The 23,734-nt window shown below is 44.1% G+C and overlaps 1 protein-coding gene across 3 annotated transcripts in view; it reads right to left on the bottom strand.

The window, feature by feature from the left end:
* Positions 1–23,734, bottom strand: part of KIF13B (kinesin family member 13B) — a 221,979-nt gene that overhangs the window by 110,632 nt on the left and 87,613 nt on the right. For all 3 annotated transcript variants that reach the window (XR_009762449.1, XM_061625815.1, XM_061625816.1), the window contains exons 7-10: positions 23,119–23,206; positions 15,592–15,726; positions 13,692–13,804; positions 12,030–12,141 (exon numbers count right to left, since the gene is read on the bottom strand). Coding sequence is in view for 2 of the 3 variants with exons in the window: in XM_061625815.1 (XP_061481799.1) it covers positions 12,030–12,141; positions 13,692–13,804; positions 15,592–15,726; positions 23,119–23,206 (448 nt within the window). In the remaining variant the exon portion in view is untranslated. The remainder of the gene's footprint in view (positions 1–12,029; positions 12,142–13,691; positions 13,805–15,591; positions 15,727–23,118; positions 23,207–23,734) is intronic.

The following is a 23,734-nucleotide window of genomic DNA, read 5'->3' as shown; positions in this document are numbered from 1 at the left end:
GAGGGCTGTAGAAAGTGGAGTCCCTCAAGGATCGGTATTGGGACCTGTACTTTTCAACTTGTTCATTAACGACCTAGAATTAGGAGTGAGCAGTGAAGTGGCCAAGTTTGCTGACGACACTAAATTGTTCAGGGTTGTTAAAACAAAAAGGGATTGCGAAGAGCTCCAAAAAGACCTCTCCAAACTGAGTGAATGGGCAGAAAAATGGCAAATGCAATTCAATATAAACAAGTGTAAAATTACGCATATTGGAGCAAAAAATCTTAATTTCACATATACGCTCATGGGGTCTGAACTGGCAGTGACCGACCAGGAGAGAGACCTCGGGGTTGTAGTGGACAACACAATGAAAATGTCGACCCAGTGTGCGGCAGCTGTGAAAAAGGCAAATTCCGTGCTAGCGATAATTAGGAAAGGTATTGAAATTAAACAGCCGATATCATAATGCCGTTGTATAAATCTATGGTGCGGCCGCATTTGGAATACTGTGTACAGTTTTGGTCGCCTCATCTCAAAAAGGATATTCTAGAGTTGGAAAAGGTTCAGAAGAGGGCAACCAGAATGATCAAGGGGATGGAGCGACTCCCTTATGAGGAAAGGTTGCAGCATTTGGGGCTCTTTAGTTTAGAGAAAAGGCGGGTCAGAGGAGACATGATAGAAGTGTATAAAATTATGCATGGCATTGAGAAAGTGGGTAGAGAAAAGTTCTTCTCCCTCTCTCATAATACTAGAACTCGTGGACATTCAAAGAAGCTGAATGTTGGCAGATTCAGGACAGACAAAAGGAAGTACTTCTTTACTCAGCGCATAGTTAAACTATGGAATTTGCTCCCACAAGACGCAGTAATGGCCACCAGCTTGGACGGCTTTAAAAGAAGATTAGACAAATTCATGGAGGACAGGGCTATCAATGGCTACTAGCCATGATGGCTGTGCTCTGCCACCCTAGTCACAGGCAGCATGCTTCTGAAAACCAGTTGCCGGAAGCCTCAGGAGGGGAGAGTGTTCTTGCACTCGGGTCCTGCTTGCGGGCTTCCCCCCGGCACCTGGTTGGCCACTGTGAGAACAGGATGCTGGACTAGATGGGCCACTGGCCTGATCCAGCAGGCTCTTCTTATGTTCTTAGAACTCAGTTGGGCACAACCCACTGCCTCTGAACATGGAGATTCCATTCCCATTTTAATTTAAAAAAATTCAGCTGCTTCTATGGTTCTTCTGCTCCGATGCCATGATGAAGCCTTATATTAGGGCCTCAGAAGTAGAGCTTCGCTTTTAGCCGGAAATGCTCTGTGTGTATGCATGCAAATGTGCACATGTGGTTCAACCCAGGACCTTCTGCATGGAACACTTATGCCCTACCACTGAGCTACACTCCCTCTCACCTGGTGTATTTTGGCAGGAACAGTACGCCAGGAATGTTGGGGAGGACAGAGGTATTGTAGCTTAAACAAGATGCAGGCAATAGGCTGGATTGGTTTACTTTTAAGTTGCCTACAAAATGTAGGTCATGTACTGCCAGTGGGCATCATTAACACTGTTTTTATCTCTCCTTTTTTGTACATCACTCCTAATTGTTTTGCTGAATTTAAGCTTTTCATAACAACCCTCATTAAATCCAGGGTGTAGTGGCAAGAATGTTTGGTTTAGATGTGGGAAATGCAGGTTCAAACCTGAGGCAAGCAACTATCAGCCTAATCTAACCAAGAAGATGGGGGGAAACTGAGGATAACTCTTCATACACCTCCTCAGAGGAAGGGCTAGATACGGGTGGAAAGAGCTTACATCCGCTGCAGCAATACTCAAAACAAGCATTTACCGTGCACGCTTGAAAACATCCAAAGTCCCTTAACAACATTATCTCAGTATCCCTTCCAACACCCTTGTAATTTAGGATACTGCCATGTGCACATTATGGGGTAGGGAGAAGCACTGTGGCACAGGAAACAGCAGTTGATACACACAACTTAATCAATGAGAGCTTATGGACAGTGATGCAGGATGGCACAGATGTCCTCGTTGGTTCTGGTCAAACCTGGTGCCACAGCTCATAGGCATAGCCACTATGCTACACCAGCTCTCCTATAGGAACACAGGAAACTGCCTTATACAGAGTCATGCCATTGGTCCATCTAGCTCAGTATCATCCACACTGATGGGCAGTGGCTCTCCAGGGGTACAAGACAGGAGTTTTTCCCAGACCTACCTAGAGATATCATAGACTGAACCAGGAATTGTCTGCATGTAAAGTGCGTGCTCTACCACTAAGCTGCGGACCTTCCCCTATTCTACATGTGAACCATGGGACAGAAAGGGGCATGTTCTTCAACCTCCCACCCTCTACAGAATATCCTACAAGCAGGCCCAACTGAGCCATTCTTATGAGCACAGGAAGCTGCCTTAGACTATTGCTCCATCTAGCTGGGTAACATCCACGATGACTGGCCATGGCTCTCCAGGATATCAGCCGGGGGTCCTCCCAGCCCTACCTGGAGATGCCAGGTACTGACCCTGAGACCTTCTGCATGCAAAGTAGATGTTCTGCCACTGAGCTACAGTGCCACATACTCTCAATGACACAGGAAAGGATATTCCTCTTACTGCAGCCAGACAAAAAGTAGGCAAAACATGAACAGAATTAAACAATCATAGGTATTATTATTATTAATAATAATTCTATCCTGCACTTCCTCCCAGAAGAAGCTCAGGATGGAAAACAAGGGACAAAACACTAAAAAATCTTAAAAACATATTTAAAATAAAACATCTTGAAAACATCTTTTTTTAAAAAAAATATTTAAAAACATCTTTAAAAGCAATTCCAAATTAGATGCAGACCGGGATACGGTCTCTACTTAAAAGGCTTGTTGAAAGAGGAGGATCTTCAGTAGGCGCCGAAAAGGCAACAGAGATGGTGCCTGTCTAATATTTAAGGGGAGGGGATTCCAAAGGGCAGATGCTGCAACGCTAAAGCTCTGCTTCCTATATTGCGTGGAATGGATCTCCTGGTAATGTTGGTTTTGACCTTTCACTTCTTGAATGGTCTGGGCCCACAATACATTAAATATAAGAAATACATGAAATATTTTTTTTTCTTCCATATCAACTTCTCTACACGCTCAGCTCTCTGAATCTTGTCTTTGGCTAGAGTTGGGAACCAGGAGCAGGTTGCTTCACTGCAGCAGAGCTTCCTGTACTAGAACTCCTCATTGCAGGAAAGCAGCTTTTTCACTATCATGGCTTCAGGAAAACGATGAAAACGGTTTTATTCCTGCAAGACAAGGTCGTGGAATATGTGCTAGTGAGAAAGTTTAAAAGGGCTGCACTGGACTCTGCTCCATTGTTTTTTGGTGATGGTTTTAAGACTGCTTTGTTTTTGGTTTAACTTTGCTAAAACAGTTCATGCTAAACCCAAAATGAAAGCATGGTCTTCACAGCAATTGAGCAGCATCCAATACAGAAGTTTAAAATCTTCTCACAAACACCATCCTCACCTCCACCATCATCAATTTGAAGTAATAAAAAAGTATTCCTGAGTTTCCTGAAAGCTGCCACAGGGGCAGCTAACTCTATGAGTTTCCCTGTTACAATGATGGGAGGGGCACTAGGAAGGCCCTGCTCCATTCACTCACTACCTTTACTGCATTGTAAGCTGCCCTGAAGCCTCCTTGGAGATGTGTAAGGAGCTACAAATTCAAAAATAAGTGTTTTTTTAAAACCCAGAATCAACAGAACAAGAAAATTCTGCAACTTGTAGCTCTGCAGAAAGCCTGCACGGATGTTCAGGATCAGGAAGAGAGTGGGAAGAATGGACAAAAGGGAAAACTATGACTCTTAAACTCCACCAGAGGAAGTTGCCCCAGATTTCACCTCAAAACAAGGGATAAATAATCAACACTAATGAAATGCTTGAGGCAGGTACTCAGCTGAATAATTGTGCAAAATGACTAAGCCGACCAACTATGCACAGGCACAAAAATGCTGGCAGAAAGCAAAAGGAACTGCAAGATTGGAGGGGTGTGCTTTCCCCCCTCCCTCCTGCAAAACTAGTGCCTGGGTACAAAGAAATAACTCACTGTATTTATGTGGATTTTAGGAGCGATGCCAGGCACCATCAGGTTTAGACCAGGTTGAGTGGCCTTTCAGGTTCGTTCCCTGCTCCAAAAAAGGCAAGAGCTGCATTCCTAAACATTCTGCTCAGTCTAGGCATGACAGCTCTTCAAACACCCGAACAAAAGATTTCTGTGTTCTTCTCCAGCGTTTTTTGACACACACAGAGAATCGTGCTGGGGAGGCTATGACCCTGAGTGAAGAAGGAACAGGACAGGGAAGTGCTGCTTAATCCTTTCCACCCTGGCCATTTCCTTGTTTAAAAATCACCCTCCACAACCTACGTTTCTCACCCACAACGGCAAAGATGGAGCCTCCCCCATCTCCCACCCATGAAAAAACAAAGGCTTGGGGAGTGTGATTTTGAGTTGAAAAATAATTGGAGGGAAACCTCTTCCTTAGCTTTTTCTCCTCTACTTTGACTTGCTGCCTGCCCAGGCTGATTTTGGTTTAAGTAAGGGGGGGGGACACACATGGGGGAGGAAAGAAAAATGGAACTCCTTGCAGTGTTAACAGGAGTCATAGCTCAATCACAGAGCAGTTGTGTTGCACGCACAAGGTCCCAGGTTTAATCTCTAGCATTTCTAGCTGAATGGTCAGGTTATGGGAAAGATCCCTGCTGGAGGCTCTGGACTGCTGCCGCCATCCCAGTAGATCAGCTGCAGGAAACCTTTGGCCCTCCAGATGTTGCTGAACTACCATTCCCACCAGCCCAGCAAGCATGGCCAGTGGCCAGGGATTATGGGAGTTGCAGTTCAGCAACAACTGGAGGGCCAACGGTTCCCCGCAAGTGAAGTAGACAGTACTGAGCTTGATAGACAAATAGTCTGACCTGGGATAAGGCAACTTCCTACATCCCTAAAAGGTGGGTGAGCAACTAAGCTACTGCTTAGACCTTGCCATACTCCCTCAGTCCAAGAAAACTCCTAAGTATGTAGAAGTAGTATTAATTTGGTCCCAGGTTCCTGACTTGCCTTCCTTGTCATAGAATCATACAACAGTAGAGTTAGAAGGGGTCTGTAAGGCCATCCAGTCCAACCCCGCTTAATGCAGGAATCCAAGCTAAAGCACACCCAACAGGTGGCTCTCCAGCTGCCTCTGGAAGGCCTCCAGTGTCGGAGAGCCCACTACCTCTCTAGGTAATTGATTCCATTGTCGTATGGCTCTACCAGTTAGGAAGTTTTTCCTGATGTCCAGTCGAAATCTGGCTTCCTCCAACTTGGGCCCATTATTCCATGTCCTGCACTCTGGGATGATTGAGAAGAGATCCCAGCTCTCCTCTGTGTGGCAAACTTTCATGTACTTGAAGAGTGCTATCATATCATATTGTCATCTCAACTGGAGCAGGCAACAAGAATGCCACAAAACCAGCACCTGTGAATCCAGCTCTTACAAAGTGCAATGGAAATGCAGGATCTAAAACAAAAGTATACCATTTTCAGACTATGCCCTGTTAAAAGGGCCATAAAGAGTTTGCTGCAGATAAGACGAGAAGAACAGCCTGGCTGCTGGATCAGGCCAAAGAGGGCCCATCTAGTCCAGCATCCTGTTCTCACAGTGGTTAACCAGCGGCCTTACGGGAAGTCCGTCATCAGAGGATGACACCCTGCTTGTAACTGTCCTCTACTTTCACTTCCGCAGACTTCTCACATCTCCTTGTAAAATTAAACTTTAATATCTTGGCACTTACAAGGTCAATCTGCACCATTAGCCACAGGGTAGAATTAAGTGAAAAGGTTATCTAAGTAGGAGGGTGGACCCACATCTCAGTATCTTCACTGACAAAGTATTATAACAGGAAGAAAACAGAAGGCTGATTAATCAGTGACGCAAGGCAATGCCCTTGCTTAAAATTCAATTTGTACTGTATGTGTTGCAGCCATCTGGATTAAGGCCTTCCACACATCATCATGTTTTGTGAAAAAGCGATATATAAATACTTCTATAAATAAAATGAACAGATAAAATAAATTAAACAGGTCTGGATCTGGTTAGTGCTTGGACGGGAGACCATCTGGGAACATTTAATCACCCAGTGAAATTGATCAGCCGCAGTAGATTCAGGACTGACAAAAGGAAGTGCGTCTTCACACAATGCATAATTTATAGTATTCACTATGTCAGGCATGAAAGGCATTACCTTAGATGGCTTGCAAAAAGGATGAGACAAATCTAGAGAAGAAGAGTGCTCTGTCAACCAGCTATTAGTCACTGTTGCTGAGAGGAACCTTCCATGTTCAAAGGCTGCATATGTCTGAATGCTACTTAGGAGACTGCCTCATTGCAAAAGTCAGACCACTGGTCTATCTAGCTCAGCACTGTCTGCTATACTGACAGGCAGCAGTTCTCCAGGGTTTTAGACAGGGATTTTCCCAAGCTCACTTGGGAGAGGGCAGGGATTGAACCTGGGACCTTTTGCACTCTCCCCTCCTGTGGTTTCCAGCAACTGATATTCGGAAGCAGGTTGCCTACGACTAAGGAGGCAGAACATAGCCATCAAGGCTAGTAGCCATTGATAGCCTTCTCCTCCATGAATTTGTCTAACTGTCTTGTAACATGGTTATGGGACTGAATCGACCTTGGTTGCCCTGATGGATGACCTTTATCTGAAAAAACAGGTTCGTAGTCTGGGAGTGCTGGATCCATCTTTGTCGCTAGAGGCCCAGGTGACCTCAGTGGCTAGGAGTGCCTTTTACCAGCTTCGGCTGTTAAAACAGCTGCGGCCGTTTCTGGAACAGGATAGCCATGCACTGGTAACCTCCAGGCTGGATTCCTGTAATGCGCTCTATGTGGGGCTGCCCTTGAGGTTGGTCCAGAAGCTGCGGCTGGTGCAAAATGCGGCAGCGAGACTGCTCACTAGGGCAGGGTATAGCCAACATGTCACCCTATGGCTGAAAGAATAGCACTGATTGCCCATTAGTTACTGGGCTCAGTTCAAGGTTCTGGTTTTGGTGTACAAAGCCCTTGCAGCTTAGGACAAGGATACCTGAAAGAACATCTTCCCCCTTATACACCCAGTCGATCCCTATGCTCTGCAGGTGAGGGCCTCCTGCAGATACCATCTTAACAGGAGGTCTGTTCTGCAAAACATAGGAAGTAGACCTTTATTGGTGTGGCACCGACACTTTAGAAATCCATCCCCTCAAATATTAGCCATCTCTGTTATCTTTTCAGCGCCTACTGAAAACCTCCTTCTTTCAACAAGCCTTTTAAGTGGAGACCTTATCCCAGTCTGCATCTGTGCTGGAACTGCTTTTAAGATGTTTTTAAAGCTTTTTTTAAAAGATGTTTCTAAAGATGTTTTGTTCTCACATATTTTAAAGTCTGTTTTTGTCGAGGGTTTTTAGTGTTTTGTTTGCTGCCCTGGAAGGAAGGACAGGATACAATAATAATACTAATAATAATGATGATGATGATGCCTTGCACTCCACAAAAGAAAATATTTTTGCAGGTCCCACTTTTTTGTATTGTATGGATATTTAAAAAAAGGGATGGGAAAAAATATACCACATTGTTCATCTCAGCCCTTTCTACATCAATTATCACACACCTTCAGCCTTCACAGAGCTCTTGCCAACATTTTGTTCAAATTCCTCCTAAGTGCAGCTATGTTTTGCAACCGCAAACATCAAGCCAGACTTCTTTGCAGAACACAGAGCCACCCCGTATCTGTGGCATTTTTCAGAATGGTTATGTGACCCCCCTCCAGCCCGTCTTAGAGGAGAGCATTGATATAGTGAGCATAACGGAGACCTAGTGGAATGGAGAAAACCAGTGGGATACGGTTATCCCTGGATATAAACTATATCGGAAGGACAGGGAAGGACGTATTGGTGGCGGAGTCGCTCTATACGTGAAAGAAGGCATTGAATCCAGCAAGCTCGAAACCCCAAAAGAGGCAGACTCCTCCACAGAATCATTGTGGGTGGTGATACCGTGCCCCAGGAGGGACTTAATACTGGGAACGATCTATCGTCCCCCTGATCAAAATGCTCAGGGAGACCTTGAGATGAGATATGAAATTGAGGAAGCATCCAAACTAGGAAATGTGGTAGTAATGGGTGACTTCAACTACCCGGACATAGACTGGCTGCATATGTGTTCCAGTCATGACAAAGAAGCAAAGTTTCTAGATATTCTAAATGACTATTCCCTAGACCAGTTGGTCATGGAACCGACCAGAGGGACGGCAACCCTGGACTTAATCCTCAGTGGGGACCGGGACCTGGTGTGAGATGTAAGTGTTGTTGAACCGATTGGGAGCAGTGACCACAGTGCTATTAAATTAAACATACATGTAACTGGCCAATTGCCAAGAAAATCCAACACGGTCACATTTGACTTCAAAAGAGGAAACTTCACAAAAATGAGGGGATTGGTAAAAAGAAAGCTGAAAAACAAAGTCCAGAGGGTCACATCACTCGAAAATGCTTGGAAGTTGTTTAAAAACACTATATTAGAAGCTCAACTGGAGTGCATACCGCTGATCAGAAAAGGTACCGCCAGGGCCAAGAAGATGCCAGCATGGTTAACGAGCAAAGTCAAGGAAGCTCTCAGAGGCAAAAAGTCTTCCTTCAGAAAATGGAAGTCTTGTCCGAATGAAGAAAATAAAAAAGAACACAAACTCTGGCAAAAGAAATGCAAGAAGACAATAAGGGATGCTAAAAAAGAATTTGAGGAGCACATTGCTAAGAACATAAAAACCAACAACAAAAAATTCTATAAATACATTCAAAGCAGGAGACCATCTAGGGAGACGATTGGACCCTTGGATGATAAGGGAGTCAAAGGTGTACTAAAGAACGATAAGGAGATTGCAGAGAAGCTAAATGAATTCTTTGCATCTGTCTTCACAGTGGAAGATATAGGGCAGATCCTTGAACCTGAACTAACATTTGCAGGAAGGGATTCTGAGGAACTGAGACAAATAGTGGTAACGAGAGAGGAAGTTCTAAGCTTAATGGACAATATAAAAACTGACAAATCACCGGGCCCGGATGGCATCCACCCGAGAGTTCTCAAAGAACTCAAAGGTGAAATTGCTGATCTGCTAACTAAAATATGTAACTTGTCCCTCAGGTCCTCCTCCGTGCCTGAGGACTGGAAAGTGGCAAATGTAACGCCAATATTCAAAAAGGGATCCAGAGGGGATCCCGGAAATTACAGGCCAGTTAGCTTAACTTCTGTCCCTGGAAAACTGGTAGAAAGTATGATTAAAGCTAGATTAACTAAGCACATAGGAGAACAAGCCTTGCTGAAGCAGAGCCAGCATGGCTTCTGCAAAGGGAAAGTCCTGTCTCAGTAGCCTATTAGAATTCTTTGAGAGTGTCAACAAGCATATAGATAGAGGTGATCCAGTGGACATAGTGTACTTAGACTTTCAAAAAGCGTTTGACAAGGTACCTCACCAAAGGCTTCTGAGGAAGCTTAGCAGTCATGGAATAAGAGGAGAGGTCCTCTTGTGGATAAGAAATTGGTTAAGAAGCAGAAAGCAGAGAGTAGGAATAAACGGACAGTTCTCCCAATGGAGGGCTGCAGAAAGTGGAGTCCCTCAAGGATCGGTATTGGGACCTGTACTTTTCAACTTGTTCATTAATGACCTAGAATTAGGAGTGAGCAGTGAAGTGGCCAATTTTGCTGATGACACTAAATTGTTCAGGGTTAATAAAACAAAAAGGGATTGCGAAGAGCTCCAAAAAGACCTCTCCAAACTGAGTGAATGGGCAGAAAAATGGCAAATGCAATTCAATATAAACAAGTGTAAAATTATGCATATTGGAGCAAAAAATCTGAATTTCACATATACGCTCATGGGGTCTGAACTGGCGGTGACCGACCAGGAGAGAGACCTCGGGGTTGTAGAGGACAGCACGATGAAAATGTCCACCCAGTGTGCGGCAGCTGTGAAAAAGGCAAATTCCATGCTAGCAATAATTAGGAAAGGTATTGAAAATAAAACAGCCGATATCATCATGCCGTTGTATAAATCTATGGTGCGGCCGCATTTGGAATACTGTGTACAGTTCTGGTCGCCTCATCTCAAAAAGGATATTCTAGAGTTGCAAAAGGTTCAGAAGAGGGCAACCAGAATGATCAAGGGGATGGAGCGACTCCCTTACGAGGAAAGGTTGCAGCATTTGGGGCTTTTTAGTTTAGAGAAAAGGCGGGTCAGAGGAGACATGATAGAAGTGTATAAAATTATGCATGGCATTGAGAAAGTGGATAGAGAAAAGTTCTTCTCCCTCTCTCATAATACTAGAACTCGTGGACATTCAAAGAAGCTGAATGTTGGAAGATTCAGGACAGACAAAAGGAAGTACTTCTTTACTCAGTGCATAGTGAAACTATGGAATTTGCTCCCACAAGATGCAGTAATGGCCACCAGCTTGGACGGCTTTAAAAGAAGATTAGACAAATTCATGGAGGACAGGGCTATCAATGGCTACTAGCTGTGATGGCTGTGCTCTGCCACCCTAGTCAGAGGCAGCATGCTTCTGAAAACCAGTTGCCGGAAGCCTCGGGAGGGGAGAGTGTTCTTGCACTCGGGTCCTGCTTGCGGGCTTCCCCCAGGCACCTGGTTGGCCACTGTGAGAACAGGATGCTGGACTAGATGGGCCACTGGCCTGATCCAGCAGGCTCTTCTTATGTTCTTATGTCCCCCTGATCTGCAGTTGGCACACGCTCTGCGATTGACTCCACCTGCTGAGTGGAAGCAAAAGGCTAATCTCTGAAGTTAGCCATGACAAGATGTAAACTTGAGTTACACAAGGTTAAGTACCCACAATAAACAGAGCCCTGGAGGTTCTCAGATGCTGCTGTCTGTAAACCGAATCAACAGCCAGCCTACTATAAATTACAAACACACTAGAGTGGGAAGTAGAAAAAGGGGACCTGTGAGATGTTATTTATTTCGTTCAAAGATCGCTTCCTATCAAGGATCTCAAAGCAATTTCACAATACAGGAAAAATCACATGAGAAAATATTTGGATAAGCAAGAGAATGTACAGAGTTCTATCCCCGGGAAGAAGAGATCCTCCAGCATGAACCAGCTCAAAGAATAAGAGGAGTTAGCAACTAGTACGGCTTCCTACTGACGTTTGCTGCTTGCAAACTGCTACAGCTCATGCTTTTCAATGGTTTTTTTCTTCTGAAAATGGACTCAGTACAGGCAACCACGTCTTAAGAACATAAGAAGAACCTGCTGGATGAGGCCAATGGCCCACCTAGCCCAGCATCCTGTCCACACAGTGGCCAACCAGATGCCCATTATGGGAAGCCTGAAAGCAGGACCTGAGTGCAAGAGCTCTCTCCCCTCCTGCAGTTTCCAGCAACTGGGATTCGGGTGCAGACTGCCTCCAACCGTACAGGCAGAGCACAGCCATCATGGCTAGTAGCCACTGATAGCTTCATCCTCCATGAATTTGTCTAATCCTCTTTTAAATCCATCCAAGTTGGCGGCCATCGCTGCCTCTAGTGGGAGCAAAATCCATAGTTTAACTATGTGCTGCGTGAAGAAGGACTTTCTTTTGTCTGTCCTTAATCTTCCAACATTCAGCTTCATCGGATGTCCACGTTCTAGTGTTATGAGAAAGGAAGAAAAACTTTCTCTGTCCACTTTCTCCGTGCCATGCATACTTTTATACACTTCTATCGTGTCACCTCCTTCTTGCCTTCTCCCTAAACTAAAAAGCCCCAAATGCTGCAGCCTTTCCTCACGGGGGAGTTGCTCCACCCCCCTGATCATTTCGGTTGCCCTTTGCTGCACCTTTTACAACTCCACAACACTGTTTCTGAGGTGAGGCGATCAGAGCTGTTCACAGTATTCTGCACTGACAAGCATCAGCCTTGAGGAGAAGGGAAGGTTGTGTGCCGACTGATCAAGGAAGACAATTCTTCTGCTCTGTTCCGGCTGCTGACTTACTTTGAGTAGCCAAGTGAGCACTGAGTCACGATATGGAACAAATTTGTTCTTGTTTTTCCCGGCAGCCTGGTCCGCAAGGGCAGAAATGACCAACCCAAGAGTTGTGAGGGACCTGCAGGGGGGAGAAAAAACCATTCTGAAACCACGTGACAACTAGCGTCAGCAAGCAGGACAACGTATTTATTTATTTATTGTATTTATATGCCGCTCCATAGCCGAATCTCTCTGGGTGGTTTACGAAGTTTAGTAGCATCTGGCCCCACCAAATATCAGCATTTTAACTTCATGTGACCAGCGTCTTGCTTGCAACAGGCAAGCACTGGGTTTTGGTCTCTTTAATTTATATATCACTTCCTGCTAAGAAGTCCTGAAGCCAATTACAGATAAGATCACACTGGCATACTGAAAACAAATTTAGCAATGCAATATCATACCGCTAAAGTAAAGGTAAAGGAGTCCCCACACTTATAGTGCGAGTCGTTTCTGACTCTTAGGGTGACGTCTTGCGACGTTTTACTAGGCAGACCGTACATATGGGGTGGGATTGCCAGTTCCTTCCCCGGCCTTTCTTTACCCCCCAGCATATGCCAGGTACTCATTTTACCGACCACAGATGGATGGAAGGCTGAGTGGACCTCAACCCCTTTTACCGGAGATTCGACTTCCTCCTTCCGTTGGAATCGAACTCCGGCCGTGAGCAGAGCTTCGGCTGTGTTACCGCCGCTTACCACTCTGCGCCACGGAGGATCTTCATCATACCGCTAGAACTGTCTAAATGCCTGGAGAAACAAAAATGTCTTTGCCTGGTGCAGAAACGAGGGTGATACCAGGCAAGCCTCCCTGGGAAAAGGATTCCAGACACTAAGAAGTGATTGCTCAAAAAACAAACTCATGGGGAAATTGAACCCAGAAGAAAAAGTCTTTGACAAAAGTGGAGTGGAGGGTGGGGAGAGAATCACTTGAAAGTTGTCTTTCTCTCCCCCCCCCCCCAAATCCAACCATTTATTACTACCAGTTTTTGACAGAACAGCAAAAAGGATACAGGTTGTTTTGTTAAAGGAAGGTGGCTGGGCAGTAAACAAAAAGTCAAAAAGAATTGCCTCCTAGAGGGAAAAGAGCTAGAGCAGGATTGAGGGAACCTTTTTGCAGTCTTTTTTTGCAACCTTCCAGGACCTGCAGGCCAGCGGTGGCCAGGGCCAAACGCAAAAATGGACAAAGCCATGGGTGAGATTCTGACCTTTGTACAGTACAAAAGCCAGAGATTTCTACATGCCTATGCATCTCTCTACCTTCCATCCAAACGAGGAAGGTGAATTATCAGTCCAAGCGCACATTACAGCCAGACAAAAGCCTCTGAGGAGGGCACCGTCAGTGAGGGGCGTAGCCACAGAAGAGTCCTGAAGGCCAGACCAGAAGGCCCGGGGCAATGCATTCGGCCCCCTAGGCTTGAGGTTCCCCACCCCAAATCTAGAGAAACCCAAGCTTAAGCCTTTTCCCTAATCCACATATCAAGGGGTGGCCTTTCTGCTCCCATGAGGTCTGTTACATTGCTACCACTTCTTGTCTCTTGCTGTTATTCTCACGAATGAATGTTTGGACACATGAAGCCTTGCTGTTGCTTCTAACTTCAAAACATTTAGTTCTTTCTTAATAAAACTTTACTTGTTGATGTTGCTTCCTTCCTTCAGCCTGTCACCTGCAGCTCCTGTCTTGCTTGCTCTTTCGCTGCCTGCTAAGTCAACAAGGCTCAGCTTGCCCACTTTTTCACCAGATGTCTGTGGAATGAAAATCAAGGAGTTAGCCTAGAAATATCCCCGCCTAACTCAGGCGCAAGTTGCACAGTTCAAGAGGCCTTCCATTTGGATGGAGAATGCAACCAGAGGATGCTTAGAAAGATGGTGCCAGGAAAAGAAAAGAAAACTGGGTTGTAAAGGGCTAGTAAAATTATTTTAGTAATTAACATAATTTGGATACCGCTTAATTGTAAAAAATCTCTAAGGGGTTTACATAAAATATATATTTAAATTATTGAGAAAAGCCAGAGTTTAAAAACATCCTTAAAAAAAGCAAAATATAAACAAAATCAGCAGTTTAAAATGTAAATTATAAAATAAAGTTACATATTTAAATACATATCAACTTTACACAGATGGAGGGCTTGCCTAAACAAAGTTTTTTAGCAGGCACCAAAATCAATACAATGACAGCGCCTGCCTCATATCCATGGGCAGGGAGTTTATTTTTATTTATTTATTATTTGATTTATATCCCGCCCTTCCTCCCAGCAGGAGCCCAGGGCGGCAGGGAGTTCCAAAGTGCAGGTGTAAAATTCTTGTTTACAAAATGTCAAGGTACATGACAGTATCATCACTATCGTTATCATAAAAAGAGAGGTGTCTACATTAAGATGCTAACAGCCTGGATTTTGACAGCAGGGAAGACAAAAGATGAATGTAAGCAAAAATCAGTCACAAATATTGATTTATTTAAAAGATTTATAACCTGCTTTTCAAGGGGGGAAAAATCTTCAAAAAGCAGTTTACAAAAGTAAGTGCCAAAACATAATCAATAAAATGTAATTTAAAACCAGGCTTCATTTCAGCTGTGAATGAGAGCCAAGCGGCTGAATACTACATGTAGAAATTGAGTGATGGTGACTTTCCAGTTGTTTGTTAGAATATTAATTTGCCCAGGTATTCAATTTTTTAAAAAGCAAAACATGTAACAGGCATGAGGTGTTACTAGGATCTATTCAAACGTTATTCAACAACATTGTTGTTGTTTGCCATTGGGAATCATTCCAACATCTGCAGATATGGGAAAATAAATACAGAGAAGCAATCATGGCAGATCTGTACAAATTCCAAAAGTGACTTCAGGAAACGCTTCTGTGGGCAATATCCACGCATTATAACCTCCACATCATGTTGTACTCTGTCCAGCGAGACCCACAGCAACTCGCTTGTAGATTCCTGAAAAGCACAAAGTGTTACCTGGACACAACCTGAGGGTGTGGGGAACCTTTCCAGAGAGACCTAACAACTGCTGCCAAGAAAGATGCACTGTCCTTCTTTTCTTCCTGTAACCTCTTGTACGCAGCACCCTGTCAAACTGAGTGCATAACGCATGCAGATTCTTGGCTGATGGTCCAGTGAACAAACTGTCTAATTCAGTCTTTCCCAAGCTAGTGTCCTCCAGATGTTTCATCCTCCAGATGTCCCATCAGCCCCAGAAACTGCATAGAAGCTGCAGTTCGCCAACACTGTGCATTATTTATTTATTATTTGATTTATATCCCGCCCTTCCTCCCAGTAGGAGCCCAGGGCGGCAAACAGAAATGCTAAAAACACTTTAAAACATCATAAAAAGACCTTAAAATACATTAAAACAATGTTAAAAAAAATTTTTTTAAAAAGCTTTAAAAACATCTTTTTTAAAAAAAAGGGTTAAAAACGTATTATTAAAGAAAGCATATTAAAAGCAATTCTAACACAGACGCAGACTGGCATTAGAGGTGATACTGCATTTTCCAGAGTGCAAAGTGCAGAATCTGAGAACTCACCCCTGACTTTACGTCATACAATGTGTGTGTGAGGATAATCTTGAAAACTGCATGGGATCGACTACTCTCTTCGTTCATGTTGGTTGCAGCAACTGTCCGAGATTTATTGCCTTCAGACATCAAAGACTCTATGTCCTAAATAAAAGATCAAAAAGCAACAGCACTGAAAACCACAGCAAGGCTGGTACCGGTTTAACACTTTAAGAACTTTCTAAAGAGTCCTTTCTAAAGAACTCAAGGCTCTTGTGTTGATATACAAAGCCCTGAAGAACTTGGGCCAGGATACCTTAAGGACCGCCTGAGCCTTTATATGCCAGCCCAACCACTAAGATCATCCAGAGGTGGATGGTTAGTTGTGCTCCATGTTATAGACACCCAACTGGCCTCAACCAGAAGTCGGGCATTGAGTGTTGCTAGTCCCATGCTGTAGAACACTTTTCCATTACAGAAATTGGCAAGTGCCTTTGCTTTTGACTTTCAGGTGTCTCTTGAAGACTTTTTTTGGGCCATCAGGCCTATGCAGTTGCCTAAAATGTCGCTTGAGTAGAGAGTCATTTTTAATGACGGTTTTGTATTGCTTTTACAACAAATCAAATCTTTGTTTACAGTCAACTGACCACAAATACAGAACATAATATTAGATGTTATGAAATAAAAGACTACATAGTAACACAAACTACAACCAACAGCATACTAGATTGTAAAAACAACTCAATTAGTTTAATTACCATTAACAATCATATGGGGTCTGGTCAGAATGGCCAAGTTCAAGAATTTTGCCACTTGCTCAGTAATTTCCTTATCTGAGCCCTTAAGTAAAACAGTCAGAAGCGACTCAGAGGAACGGCCTGGGAAAAGCTGCATAATAGGGTATATTAGACCTTTTCTGGCCCCTTCGTAATAACTACAATTGAACAAGACATGTGAAACAGACTCCACTATTGGTATTGCTTTTAAATGTTTTATGTTGCTGTATTCCGCCGTGATGTTTCGTGAGAGGGCAGCACACTTTTTATAAATAAATCAATAAATCTGGGCACTGCTTCACACTTCACACAGTGGCAGGCACCAGATCTTCAGTGTACACCCTATGTTTGAGATCTCTCCCTGGAGACACTGGGCTTCAATGGGACACAGGGACATACAGAGCTGCTTTAGACTGAGTCAAGACGATTCCCCCCCCCCCCGGCTTAGTATTGTCTCCATCAGGTGCGGGGAAGCTTTGGTCCTCCAGATGTTGCTGAACTATAACTCCCATCAAGCCCCCTGCAAACATGGCCAACGGGCCAGGGATGATGGGAGTCATCAACATCTCCAGTAGCATCTGAAGGGCCAAGGGTAGCCCACACCTGGTCTACACTGGCTTGGCAGTGGCTCCCCAGGGTTTCAGGGTCGGGGTCATGGATGGGTCATGGTCCGCTGGGTGGTTTGTGCTCCAAGTTAAAGAAGACAGCAGTGGCAGCGGCACCACCATTTTTTTTTAAGCGACAGAAAACCCATTTAGGTTTATGTTCAGTCCTATCCCAAGGGTCCCAGTCAGTGACTTTTAGTACTTATGGTTCCATGTCCCTAAAATGAATCACAATGAAAACTGATGATGTGTATATACTTGGAGCAAGGTCAGAGAGAGAGAGAGAGAGAGAGAGAGAGAGAGAGAGAGAGAGAGAGGGAGAAGGTTAGCAGGTGATCTTATCCCCTTCCCCTGTATTTACTGGACTCAAATACTAACCCCCCACCCCAACATACTCTAATACTGGAAGAATACTTAGCACCTGAGGAGGAGGACTTTCTTTTTCATGCAAGCGTCTCCTGATTAAGGCCTAACTGTGTTTGCCGTTTTATCTCTTCACGCACGGTTTCTTGTGTTATACATCTGTGTAAGTTGTAATTGGGGATTAGTGATCTGTACTTTAACCTGTTTTGTATTTTATATATTGGTTTTATATATTGTTCGTCACTGAGCTGTATCAGTTTGAAATGGTATATAAATAATAAGTAACAAATTATTAATCAGTTAGTGTATTTATGCCTAATGCCAAAATAGGCTTCTAAGCTGTTTACAAGAACCTATTACAGAATCACTGAAATATTATTATATTATATTATAATAACAACACTGAAAATGGTAGGAGATGGGGAGAAGCAACTCTCAGCTGATCATAGAGAAGTATTTTCAACTCCTCCCTTCCCTGACTCTCTCACAGACAGGGCAGCTGATTTTAGTTATTTATTTTACTTCTATTTTAGGCTGGGTACACACCATTAAAGCACATTTTTCCTCCAAAGAATCCTGGGAACTGTAGTGTGCTAAAGGCGTTGGGAATTGTAGTTCTGTGAGGGGATAAATCACAGCTTTCAGGATTCTCTGTGGTGTGTGCATGTATCCTTTAAATCTGTTTTAAATGTATGGTGTGTACGCAGTCTTAATTATTTACTTCAACTTTTAATTATTTATATTCCACTTCTAAAAAACAAACAACACTGTCAAAGCAGATTATATAACAAGGCAAAATGTAAACATGCTGATGTTGCATGGAAAGAGCTCTTTCCTCTGCCAGAACTTCGTTCCTCAGCAACACTCATCTGCAACACGGGGATAATATTAAAACAAGCCTCTGTTACAGGACTGCTGTAAGGATAACAAAATCACGTGCGTCAAGTTGAACTCTCTAGAAATTATATTATATAGGAAACTGCCTTACCTTGAGTCAGACCATTGGTCCATCTAGCTCAGTATTGCCTACACTGACTGGTAGAGGCTCCCCAGGGTTTTAAGCAGAGTCTCTCCCTGCTCTAACCCGCCCCCCCCCAAATATATATAGAAAGTGTTATCCACATCCAAAGGCTGAAGAGGGTCTCTCCTCTTCAATTATTGTTCCACGTAAGCAATGGCTGTGGGCCTACCTCATGCCTCCATTTGCCCATGACCGTCTCTGGGCACATTCCTTCCCTTACTTTGACAAGTTGGCTGGATAACAAAACATTAATTCACAGCAAACATTTTAACCGCACTCAACAATCCAGGCTCAAAGTTAAACAAGCTTCGAGTTCTAAAGATAAATCCTGGCCAAACCTGTCTCCAAAGCCGCTGGGTTGATTATATTTCAATTTGGCACTTAATTTCTAAAATGAAAGGTGCCCCCCTCCCCCAGAGTAAACCTGGAGTCATGCTCTGTGACCTGGAAGCTGCCTGCTTCTCAGTACTGAGCAAACGGCACTCTTCATCTGTTCAAGGATATTCTCTTTGTCTCTGTTTACATTTCAAATATGCTTCCAGTTAAGTCGTGGCATTTCTTAGCAGGCTCTGAGGCAAAGGCCTAATCAAGCCTGGCTCAAATTATGCCAAGCCCTCACCACTAAGCACATAAGCTATTTTTATTTATTTATTTATTAGATTTATGTCCCGCCCTTTCTCCCAGTAGTAAACTACTACTTCAGCTTTTAAAAAACACACCATGTATAGTATTATAGGTTCAAGAACAGAATTCTCCAACTGCATTCTGCAATGAATCTGGAGAAGAGTATGTCTAAAAATCTGCCTGGGGTCTCCAGCAAGGACTGAGATAGACTTCCTGCCTGAAGCTCTGCAGAGCAGCTGCCAGCCTGTGTTGACAATGCCGAGCTAAATGGACTGCGAGCTGTATTAAGCCAGCTTCCTACTTTCCTACAGCAAAGAGTTCCTCCTCATGATTTTTGAGAGAAGCAGATTTCAGCAAAATGCCGGAACTATTGGGCTCACCCTATTCTTGTGACTGTAATTTTATTTATCTATTTATTTATTTGATTTATATCCTGCCGTTTCTCCCAGTAGGAGCGGCAGTTTGGTTTAAACGCATTTGGTTTAAACTCTTTTTGATATTGGTTTTTCAAATTGCTGTAATCCAACCGGGGACCTTAAGGTGAAGGGTGAGTAAGAAACCAAAGAAGCATCAACAACAACTGTCCACAGACGCAAACATTTAATTTGGGGAAGGGCTGATGTTCAGTGGTACATAGAAATATAGGAAACTGCCTTGTACTTCTTGCTCAGTACTGTCTATACCAGCAGTCACCAACCTGTTGCCTGTGAGCACCATGGCACCCACCAAGGCCTTCAGTGGTGCCCAGAATCAAAGCTTTTGTTTTGTTTTTTAAAAAAGTAAGTCTCTAGCCCTCTAAGTGATTTATGTGAAACGAGCCAGCTTGGCTGCTCCTGCCTATCGGTGGTAGTAGCCAATGAGTGAAGTCAGAGCTGTGACTGATCAGGTGAGTTGTTTCACACAGGCACCAGGAATCCCTGGGGGCCTAAAGAACTGGTATTCCCCTTCCCTTTTAGTGCACTTTTCCGGCTTCTGTCTTTTTTTCTAGTCCTTGGAATCATCACAGTTTGCCATTTTTCCTAGCAACCAGGATGTTATCTTTCCTGTGATAGGTTAGACTGAGATCAGGTGGTCCCTAGAAGTCATTTTCTGCAAATACTTCTGCACAATAAGTGTGGGCGACTGTTAAAGAATCTTCCTCCCCACAAAATGGAAATGTCAGAACTTTGCAAAGCGGCTTAGGTATGTCTCTTGCCGTGCAGGAGCTAAAGACCAGGGACTCATTAAGACTATAGTAACCTACAGCATTATGGTATACATGACTACTCAGAAGTAAGTCTCTCTATTTCATGGGCCTCACTTCCGGGTAAGTGGGTACAGGATGGCCGCCTGGGCTTTGGTTTAGGGTTGGCGTTGGGGTTCTTGTGCCTTTTACAGCTGTATGGCAAGCCAAAATTCAACAGATCAAGTCTTTTTTAGTATGGAAATACAATGATGGGAAAAGCTTCACTGTGACTACTCTCTAGTTTTGTGTTATACCATGCCCCAATGGCAGCCATTTTGTGAGTGGTGCCCCCAGCACTTACTGAACATTTGATACGTGCCCTCTGCTCTAAAATGGTTGGCAACCCCTGGGCTCCACTGACTGGCAGTGGCTCTCCAGGCTTGTCTTTGAGGCCTTTCTGGAGAGGCCAGGGATTGAGCTTGGGGCCCTCTGCATGCAAAGGAGATGCTCTATTGCTGAGCCAACGCTCTTCACCCATGGCCCAGAGCTTGGAAAAGTTACTTTTTTGAACTACAACTCCCATCAGCCCAATACAGTGGCCATGCTGGCTGGGGCTGATGGGAGTTGTAGTTAAAAAAGTAACTTTTCCAAGCTCTGCCATGGCCTCAAGTGTTCTGCAAGCAAAAGGCCCCAGGTTCCACCCCTGGCATACCTAGGTAAGGCTGGGAAGGCCTCTAGACAGAAGACTCTAAGGCAGACCCAGCAAAAGGTGACGTCCCGTGTTCCTGGTTTGTTTTCTTCTCGTTTTTCAAGGGTGAATCTGGAAATGCAGCCGGGGGCCCAGCTGCCTTGCTGCAATGCTAAGCTTTTCTTCAACGCTTAAGGGTATCGTTAACATTTCTGCAAACAAGCCTAGTGAGCTTACTTGTTAAACCAGTTTTGCAAATAAATAAATAAAAAAAGACTGGGACAATGGAGCAATTCAAGATCTCTAAATGTGCTACTGCTATGGCATGCCATATCCATAATCCTTGCAGGGCTCGTATGCCAGAGGTGGGTGCTACGGAACGCAAACAGGTTTTTTTGCTTATTCAGTAACAGGCCCGTAAATAAACAGGCAGAGAGTTTCCCTGATGTGCTGCTCATGACTGCGAGCCAAACACAGTGCTGACAGGAGGCCTCCCATTCACAGAGGAAGAGCGGAGTGGCTGGGTAAGGCAGACCGCCGGGACGGTAAGCTGCTGACTCTGGTAGCATTTTATCCCTGGCTTGGGGGGGTTGGGTAAGAAGAGCCCATGCTTTGCAAGCAGAGCAGGGATGGAGCACATGCAGCCCTCCAGATGTTGCTGGGCGATGGCTGCCGTCATTCTGCCAGGTCAGCCCTGCTGCCTGAGGCTGATGGAAGGTGAAATCCAACATCATCTGGAGGGCAACAGGTCCTCTGCCCCAGATGTATAGAGAGGTTCAATCCTAGGTTGGCAGCTCCAGTTAAAGGGCTGGGGAAACAGCCTCTGCCTCAGTTCTAGTATCGTATAGGATACACGTTCTCCACATCATGCCCCTTCCAAGATGAGTTTCCGCCAGGCCTTGAAGACAGGCTTTTGGGGTTGGCTAGATTTTATCTTCATTGTTTTTAGATTTTTAATGTCTAGGTATTGTATGCCTATTTTGTACGTCACCCAGAGTGGCTGGACAGCCAGCCAGATGGGCGACTAATAAATTCAATAAATAAAAAAAAAAAAAATCACCTCTGGCGAATTCCCCTTTACTCGCATGCATCCATCTCTCTCCCTCCCTCCCTCCCTCTCTCCCTCCATCTATTGATCTCTCTCTCTCTCTCTCTCTCTCTCCATCCATCCATCCATCCATCCATCCATCCATCCATCCATCCATCCATCCACCCCTCCCTCTCTCCCTCCATCTATCTATCCATCGATCCATCCATCCATCAACTGCCCTTCACCAGCAAGACCCAGGTACACCTGAGGTGTCAAAGGCCAAGATGCCAAGCACATCCTCTGTGGGTAGGGAATTCCACAACTTAAGGGGCTGCCACAGAGAAAGCCCTCTCCCAGACCACCATCCCCCAAACTTCTGGGGGTGACAGAACTACCAAGAAGGCTCCTATGCTGATCTTAGCACCCAAGAGGGCCTGTCATATGCTAAATGTTGTAATCTTTCTTGATGGGGGAGCTGTACCAACCCCTTGATCATTTTGGTTTGTTGTTGTTGTTATGTGCCTTCAAGTCGACCACGACTTATGGTGACCCTATGAATCAGTGACCTCCAAGAGCATCTGTCGTGAACCACCCAGTTCAGATCTTGTAAGTTCAGGTTTGTGGCTTCCTTTATGGAATCAATTCATCTCTTGTTTGGCCTTCCTCTTTTTCTACTCCCTTCTGTTTTTCCGAGCATTATGGTATTTTCTAGTGAATCATGTCTTCTCATGATGTGTCCAAAGTATGATAACCTCAGTTTCATCATTTTAGCTTCTAGTGATAGTTCTGGTTAAATTTGTTCCAACATCCAATTATTTGTCTTTTTCACAGTCCATGGTATGAGGAAAGCTCTCCTCTAACATCACATTTCAAAGGAGTTGATTTTTCTCTTATCTGCTTTTTTCATTGTCCAACTTTCACATCCATACATAGAGACTGGAAATACCATGGTCTGAATGATCCTGACTTTAGTGTTCAGTGATACATCTGTGCATTTGAGGACCTTTGACAGTTCTCTCATAGCTGCCCTTCCCAGTCCTAGCCGCCTTCTGATTTCTTGACTTTTGTCTATTATCTTGGGAGGAGTGCACAGACACACAGTTCCATGGTTTCTTGGACTGGGATTGTTACAGCCAAACTGAGCCGTTGTTCTTTTCCTATGCTTTGTAAGCAGCTTTGTAAACAAACCCTTGCAGAAAAGTGGCATAGGAGTAACTAGGTGGTGGATGAGAGTGAGTTCATTGACCATTATTAAGAATTAAATGATTATAATTGATTCCTTTACCTTGTAGCTGGCAACCGCCAGTTTAGAAAGCCCATCTACGTATGGTCCATAAACACTGTGCTCTCTGACTTTTAAAGACTGGCGGCTCCTGTTTCCAAAGCAAACACAGAACAAGGCGTTACTTTTCTTACCATTATTATTATTATTATTATTATTATTATTATTATTATTATTACTATTATTATTATTATTGTCTTTATTTATATCCTGCCATCCTTCCAAAACTGGAACTCGTGGCGGCTTCCAGATAAAAACACATATAATTAAAACATACAGATTTAAATAAAATTAAACTAATTCCAATATTAAAACCATTCATACTTATAGCTAAGAGAATCAAAAAACCAGTTTAAAAATGGAGGAATTAGGCATTAGCAATGCAGTTCTCGTCAAGCCCTATCTTTAGCAGCCGTCAATACCAAAGGCTTTTTGGAATAGAACGGTCTTTGCTTGACGCCAGAAGGACTGCAAGGAGGGGGTCATTCTTACATCCCTAGGAAGGGAATTCCAAAGCCTAGGGGCAGCCACCGAGGAGGCCATATCATGCGTCCCCACCAGTCGTACTTGAGAGGGCGTGGGTATTGAGAGAAGGGCCTCTCCTGAAGATCTCAGGGCC

Source organism: Rhineura floridana, chromosome 4 (genome assembly GCF_030035675.1).
Source record: "Rhineura floridana isolate rRhiFlo1 chromosome 4, rRhiFlo1.hap2, whole genome shotgun sequence".
Classification (NCBI taxonomy): Eukaryota; Metazoa; Chordata; class Lepidosauria; order Squamata; family Rhineuridae; genus Rhineura; species Rhineura floridana.
Note: the sequence above shows the minus strand (reverse complement) of the source record. Positions and strands in the feature narration are given on the sequence as shown.